This window comes from Theropithecus gelada, chromosome 6 (genome assembly GCF_003255815.1).
Source record: "Theropithecus gelada isolate Dixy chromosome 6, Tgel_1.0, whole genome shotgun sequence".
Classification (NCBI taxonomy): Eukaryota; Metazoa; Chordata; class Mammalia; order Primates; family Cercopithecidae; genus Theropithecus; species Theropithecus gelada.
In genome coordinates this window covers 58,117,305-58,125,527 of record NC_037673.1, presented here as the reverse complement: position 1 = coordinate 58,125,527, position 8,223 = coordinate 58,117,305, and the positions used below count along the sequence as shown (strand labels likewise).

Here is an 8,223-nt window from a genome sequence, read left to right as displayed (position 1 = left end):
AGTGTTAAGATATATCTAAAATACATGTGGTTTTCTGCAATCAAGCTGTTCATGGAAAGAATTTATGTACATGTTTTACTTAGGGTCACATTTTAGAGTAAAAGTATTGAAGCAAAGGATATAGTCATAATTCTCAGTTATCTACTAAAGTTACGGTTTTATCCGTTCCGTTGTAACAACTTAAAGGTATCTAACTAAAGTTCTGTTTTTCTATAATTTGTTAGCCTTAACACATGCCAATTTTGTATTTGTTTGACGTATGCTTTTTTTTCCACTTTTTCCCATCATTTAGAGAGCCTTCTTATATATGTGAGATTGAGATTTTACTCTGTGTGTGTGTGTGTGTGTGTGTGTGAGAGATTGGGCGAGTAAAGAGAATATTGTGAGGTTTGGGATGCTTCAGAAAAAACCTCTCACTGCAACAGAGTACTGTTGTTAAAGAATCTCATTTGCTATTATCTAGAATACTTTTAAGAAATTGTTTATTACGTTTCTGAAGTTCTGAGAACTAAGTACAATCAATTACCATTCTAAAGCTGGTCTTGGGGGGGAAAAGAAAGCTGTCCCCTGGCTGCCTGTAACAAACATTTTATCAAAAATAAGCAAATAAATAAAAGTTTGTGTGTCAGAACGTGAGCCATAGTATCCATATGAAAACTTACAGCATGTTACTACTTATCAGATATATAAGGACATTTTAAATTTTACTTATTTGTAATAAGCAGACTAGAAATAAGCACAGGAGGCTGGGCACAGTGACTCATGTCTAATCCCATCACTTTGGGAGGCCGAGGCGGGTGGATCACGACGTCAGGAGTTTGAGACCAGCCTGGCCAACATGATGAAGCCCCGTCTCTACTTAAAGTACAAAAATTAGCTGGGTGCGGTGGCATGTGCCTGTAATCCCAGCTACTGGGGAGGCTGAGGCAGAATTGCTTGAACCCAGGAGGTAGAGGTTGCAGTGAACCAAGATTGCGCTACTGCACTTCAGCCTGGCGACAGAGCGAAACTCCGTCTCAAAAAACAGAAAAAAGAAACAACAAAGGAAGCAGTGGGCTGGAAACCTAATGTTGAAATAGATCTTACATTTTATATGGTTCTAAGTTGGAGGAAATTTGATCTTATTTAGGAATGATTGCTTTTATGTTTGCTACTGGTTATAGAATCATGCTGATTTACTTCATATCTGGAATAAATAAGGACAAATTCTGCATTTCTCAAACATATTAAAAGGGATCACATGGTCAAATACCCAAAGTTTGGGAAACACATGTACAACTTAGACAAATTTCTGGATGATCTCTTGGAGTGTTTTAACTTGACTACCATAGATTGTCCTCTACACCTCTCTTTTTCTCCAAAGAACTTAAGTACAATTTGGGAAAGCCTACTCTAAAACTCAGATTACATTTAAATAGCGTAGTTAATGAGATAGCTTTTAAACAATCAATATAAGGGTATTATATTAATTCAAGGTTAATTAAATGACATCCAGAAATCTGTTATTAAGAATGGAAAAGGATTATTTCCTCCATTTTTGTTGGTTTTTAACTTCAGGTATCTAAGGCATAATAAGCTAGGTTTATATAATTAAACCCAGTAACCAGCATTTTCTGTACTTTGTCAGTTTGTGTAATATGAAGCTATTTTTGTAAAAACCAAAAGTATGCTATATGCATGTATAGCAGAGGCATAGAACGGAAGGCTTTACTTCTGAGAAAGTACTTAAGTATAAATAATATTCTTCATGTTAACATGAACAGTTTTACTTTTGAAATTGAAGAGTTTTTTTGGCATAGGTTTGAAATCTGTCTTGAATAGACATTTTCATAATAAACTTGTAAATGTTCAGAGTATAATTATATGAAGTATGGTGGGCAAACTAATATTTAATATTTTTAATTCTGCTTTGTGTCTGGCCTAAACGCAAGGTTTTTTCTTTTTTCTTTTTTTTAAGAAAAGTTGTTTAGAAAGGCAAATAAATATCAATTAGGCCAAGATTATAATTCACTTTGTATGCAGGATATTTAACTCTGTGCCAATACCACCTAACTAATGTGACCAGTCACCCTAAACATGTCAGCCTGGAGGAAAGGGATATGGATAGGTTATTACAAATTTAATTTCCACCACCCCAGAAATCCCCTTGAAAGTACAAGCTCTTCTAATAATGGTGGCTGTATATCATCATCTTTAACATAAGGCATTTTCTAGAAGGGACTCCTGGCCAAGATTTTCTCATGCTGTTTATGCAAAACAGGTATTTTAAAATGAAAACCATAAAAATTAGTAGTTAACTTCTGCCATATCTAAGATGTTTATAAACAGACTATGTGGTAAACATTTGCAAAAGGTGTATATGGAATGCAATTAATGAGGTAACAGGAATTTGGCAGTAGAAACACTAGTGTGTTAAAACATTTACAATTTTCTCTACAATCCAGTCTAGCAGTTAAGAACACCTCAATTCACAGTCCCAACTATACCACAAGTTATATCTCTTTTTTCTTTTTTTTGTTGAGATGGAGTCTCGCTCTGTTGCCCAGGCTGGAGTGCAGTGGCCGGATCTCGGCTCACTGCAAGTTTCGCCTCCCGGGTTTACGCCATTCTCCTGCCTCAGCCTCCCGAGTAGCTGGGACTGCAGGTACACACTATCATGCCCAGCTAACTAAAAAAAATTTTTGCCGCAGGGCGTGGTGGCTCGTGCCTGTACTCCCAGCACTTTGGGAGGCTGAGGCGGCTGGATTACCTGAGGTCAGGAGTTCGAGACCAGCCTGGCCAACATGGTGTCGAACGTGATCATGAAACTCTGTCTCTACTAAAAATACAAAAATTAGCTGGGCATGGTTGCACACATCTGTAACCCCAGCTAGTCGGGAGGCTGAGGCAGGAGAATCGCTTGAACCCTGGAGGTGAAGCTGCAGTGAGCCGAGATGGTGCCATTGCACTACATCTCAAAAAATAAAAATTTTCTAGAGATAGGGTCTTGCTATGTTGCCCAGGCTAGTATCAAATGCTAGGCAATCCTCCCATCCTTGCCTCCCAAAGCACTGGAATTACAGGTCTGAGCCACCCTGCTGGCTGTATATATCTCCTTTCATATTACCTAGTGACTAGTTCCTTTTTTGCCTCTGTGGGAAAATGTAGTATCACTTTGTAATTATATAATAAGATAAAATATTTAACCTGATATTATATAACAGGGCTGCTGGAATGTTGGGCTTGTTGTCATTAACTATGGTGATTTTGTCATTTGATTACTTGTTTTAGTATAAATGTTTTATATAGTTTTATGTTTCTGTAGTGTATTTCGTAGGCAGTTAAAATTTTTACCTGCTATTAAGTAAAAATTTTAATCTATGTGTTTTTAGGAATTCATTGTTAGTGCTTAACCAAGATATTCAGAGTGTAAAAATTTGGGTCATTCAAAAATCTTAAGCTGATAAACAACTTCAGCAAAGTCTCAGGATACAAAATCAATGTGCAAAAATTACAAGCATTCCTATACATCAAGAAAGAGAGAGCCAAATCATGAGTGAACTCCCATTCACAATTACTACAAAGAGAATAAAATACCTAGGAATCCAACTTACAAGGGATGTGAAGGACCCCTTCAAGGAGAACTACAAACCACTGCTCAACGAAATAAAAGAGGACACAAACAAATGGAAGAACATTCCATGCTCATGGATAGGAAGAATCAATATTGTGAAAATGGTCATACTGCCCAAGGTAATTTATAGATTCAATGCTATCCCCATCAAGCTATCACTGAGTTCACAGAATTGGAAAAAACTACTTTAAATTTCATATGGAACCAAAAAAGAGCCTGCATAGCCAAGACAATCCTAAGCAAAAAGAACAAAGTTGGAGGCATCACGCTACCTGACTTCAATCTATGCTTTAAGGCTACGGTAACCAAAACAGCATGGTGTGGTACCAAAACAGATATATAGACCAAATGGAACAGAACAGAGGCCTCAGAAATAACACCACACATCTACAACCATCTGATCTTTGACAAACCTGACAAAAACAAACAATGGGGAAAGGATTCCCTATTTAATAAATGGTGCTGGGAAAACTGGCTAGCCATAAGTAGAAAGCTGAAACTGGATCCTTTCCTTACACCTTATATAAAAATTAAGATAAATTAAACACTTAAATGTAAGATCTAAAACCATAAAAGCCCTAGAAGAAAACTTAGGCAATACTATTCAGGACATAGGCATGAGCAATGACTTCATGACTAAAACACCAAAAGCAATGTCAACAAAAGCCAAAATTGACAAATGGGATCTAATTAAAGAGCTTCTGCACAGCAAAAGAAACTATCAGAGTGAACAGGTAACCTACAGAATGGGAGAAAATTTCTGCAATTATTCATCTGACAAACGGCTAATAGGCAGAATCTACAAAGAACTTAAACAAATTTATAAGAAAAAACCCCATCAAAAAGTGGGCAAAGGATATGAACAGACACTTCTCAAAAGAAGACGTTTATGCAGCCAACAGACACATGAAAAAATGCTCATCATCACTGGTCATCAGAGAAATGCAAACCAAAACCACAATGAGATACCATCTCACACTAGTTAGAATGGTGATCATTAAAAAGTCAGGAAACAACAGATGCTGGAGAGGATGTGGAGAAATAGGAACACTTTTACACTGTTGGTGGGACTGTAAATTAGTTCAACCATTGTGGAAGACAGTGTGGCGATTCCTCAAGGATCTAGAACTAGAAATACCATTTGACCCAGCAATCTTATATACCTAAGGATTATAAATCATGCTACTATAAAGACACATGCACACATATGTTTATTGCGGCACTATTCACAATAGCAAAGACTTGGAACCAACCCAAATGTCCATCAATAAAAGACTGGATAAAGAAAATGTGGCACATATACACCATGGAGTACTATGCAGCCATAAAAAAGGATGAGTTCATGTTCTTTGCAGGGACATGGATGAAGCTGGAAACCATCATTCTCAGCAAAATAGCACAAGGACAGAAAACCAAACAACATGTGTTCTCACTCATTAGTGGGAGTTGAACAATGACAACACATGGACACAGGGAGGGCAGCATCACACATCAGGGCCTGTTGGGGGATGGGGGTCTAGGGGAGGGACAGCATTAGGAGAAATACCTAATGTAAATGATGAGTTGATGGGTGCAGCAAACCAACATGGCACATGTATACCTATGTAACAAACCTGCACGTTGTGCCCATGTACCCTAGAACTTACAAGTATAATAATAATAAAATACAAAAGAAAATAAAAGCATTCATAATCACACACACACACACACACACACATCCCCCCCCACACACACAGAAATTTGGGTCATTCATTCAGTAAATATTGAGCATCTATTGTATGCCAAACACTGTGAGAAAAACTCTGTTTTGGAATAACAACAAAAACTTTGTTGTGCACTCCAGAAAATGTATGGCCCTCTTAATGTACTTTTGTATATAATGTTTTAATAGGTACATTGTCTTCTGTCTTCTAGTGGAATTAATTTCTGCTTTTTGAGAGCTTTCTCCAATTTTCTATTTTTTCAAAGTAATTTTCATTCTCATGGAACTCCAGTTATTGCATTATTTCTTTCTCTACTGTCCTTTCAGACTTTGTTATGGATTGTATACTTCTATTGGTCCTAATTTCTCTCTCCAAATTCCAACCAGAGTCCCACCATAAGGTAGCTTTTGTCCCATCCTCTCATCAAGGTCTTAGTGGTTTTTTTTCACTTATCAACTAAGTTTTCTTTGCCTCTACATGTTTTATCCAAGTTCACATTTTTTATTAGTTTTTTAGAATCTTACAGGTCACCTCTCCAGAAATAAGAATCTTCATTCTTTTTTCTCCTACATTTGATCAGTTGGGAGAGCTCACTATTTTACCCTCATTATTTGTACCCAGTTATATCTATGAGTGGTTCCCAAATGATCATAAAGATCCAAAATGTACTAAGCATTCACAGCTACAGGATCCTTCTCAAGGGAGTAATCCAAAGAGGGAAAAACAAATCTAAGCAAATTCATAAATAACAATGACTAAGTCAAATGAATGATTTTAATCTAAAAGTAGTTAGGTTTCTATAGTACATAATCTCACATTTCTTGTGCATACTAAAAATGAACTCTTAAGATTAATGGAATAGGAAACTATTGTACATTCAGAAAATACAAGGTAATTAAGTTTTGACTTCTTTTATTTGTTAAAATAGTCACATCCATATACATGAAAAGATTTGACCATAATGCATTCATTGACTGTGGCTCTTGCCATCTTGTGGCACCCAGGATCCTGGCTGAAAGGTTTTACCAGTGCTGCTGGGAGCCACTGAGGGTTCTTCCTTTCCGAAGTATGGAGCAGAGGCATGGCCTTTAATTTGAGTTTGAACTGGTGGAGGCAAGAGTTCCTCACTGGTCTCTTTACTAAGGAGTTTTTCTTTTTCACAAAAATCTTGGCTTTTTATTTTGACTTCTTCTCTGTATTTTTCATTCTTTACTATTTCCTGCATGTATATATAAATGGAAGAAATTATTAAATTTCTAGTTAAAAAAACAAACAGTTTTTATAAAAATAGACAATAAAAATACATATTATATACATATAAATACATACATACATACTTTGCATTTAAATAATATACAGATATGTATATAAGTTTGAAAAAGCTGTATGATTACATACTAGTGTTAAACAGTTCTGTCCTGATTTTATGCTATAATAGACATGAAGCACCCCATAGTAGAAATATTTACTACCCAAAAAATGAAACAAATAAATGTCAAATATTACACAAGAGCCTGAGACACTCTATGAAAGATTTCCTAAGCTTAACATTGATTTCTGCCCTAAAACTCAGTGACTGTACTTTTCCACTGGTGAGAAAGAAGTGCTCTGACTACCTTTTTTTTTTTCTTTGCTGTTCAAATGTGTGAATGCTAATGTCACCCTCTGTAGTACCAGAATCAAGCCCCATCTATTAATATTTCCCTTTCTCTTCTGGAGTGGTATGGCAGGAAAGGAGGAGGATAGGAATGGAATCAGGGTTTGGCATGCCCTAGACACTGTTGCAGAGAGGCTCTTTGCTATTGGAAATACTTTCTCAAATCTGTGCAAACAGATTGTACAATGCAGTTCTGTTCCTCAGAATTCTATCTAGGAGGATCTATACCAAAAATTACCATCAATCCTTTGTTACTGTGTTTCCTTGAATAAAAGACCATCACTTTAAGAAGCATCACTATAGCACTAAAAAAGGCAAATTCCACACATAGTTTCAGAGATATTAATATTTGAAAAGATACGTATCTTAAAAACAAATGCAATACAGTAATTACATCTTTGGTCTTTATTCATTCCTTCTCTGTTTTTTTTTATTGTTGTTGTTGTTTTGAGACGGAGTTTTGCTCTTGTTGCCCAGGCTGGAGTACAATGGCGTGATCTCGGTTCACCACAACCTTAGCTCACCGCAATCTCCACCTTCCAGGTTCAAGTGATTCTCTTGCCTCAACCTCCCGAGTACCTGGGATTACAAGCATATGCCACCACACCAAGCGAATTTTGTATTTTTAGTAGAGATGGGGTTTCTCCATGTTGGTCAGGCTGGTCTCGAACTCCTGACCTCAGGTGATCTGCCCGCCTCAGCCTCCCAAAGTGCTGGGATTACAGGTGTGAGTCACCATGCCTGGCCCATTCCTTCTGTTTTCACAATGCATGTCTAAACGTGTGAAATTTTTTAATGTTCTTTTTGCTTACTTGTATTATCTGATTTTTAGAACATGTTATTTGTAATGTGAAATTAGAACGTTAATGTAACTAATATCCGACAACATTGACCAAAAAAAAAGAGTTCTCTAAAGTATTTTAAAATTTCAAAACTTTTAAAAAATGTCAATTAAAGGGCAATGTCTGGATATCTAAATGTATGATATCACCCGTTTCTCAAGTGAATTTCAAGTAATATTGATTGTATAGTCCTTTAAAAAGGTAAGCTCTGATATTAAAGTGACATCTAAAATAATAGTTTGTACTTAAAGGGGAAAAAGTTTTTGTGGTTTTAGTGTTATAGACTTAGTTTTAGATGTGAAGAAGGGCCCATCTAATGAAACTTCTCCCTCAAAGCAAATATGTGCAGGAAAGAACAATACTTACAAATATTCTTGTAATTTTCACAACACAGAGCAATTCCCCATG

The 8,223-nt window shown here is 36.3% G+C and overlaps 1 protein-coding gene across 1 annotated transcript in view; it reads right to left on the bottom strand.

Annotated features, from left to right (window-relative positions):
* Positions 1-6,211: 6,211 nt before the first annotated feature.
* The window catches only part of NDUFAF2 (NADH:ubiquinone oxidoreductase complex assembly factor 2), a 200,727-nt gene continuing 198,715 nt past the window's right edge, over positions 6,212-8,223 (bottom strand). Inside the window, exon 4 of the mRNA XM_025387917.1 lies at positions 6,212-6,535. Coding sequence (XP_025243702.1) covers positions 6,284-6,535 — 252 coding nt within the window. The 3' untranslated portion in view covers positions 6,212-6,283. The remainder of the gene's footprint in view (positions 6,536-8,223) is intronic.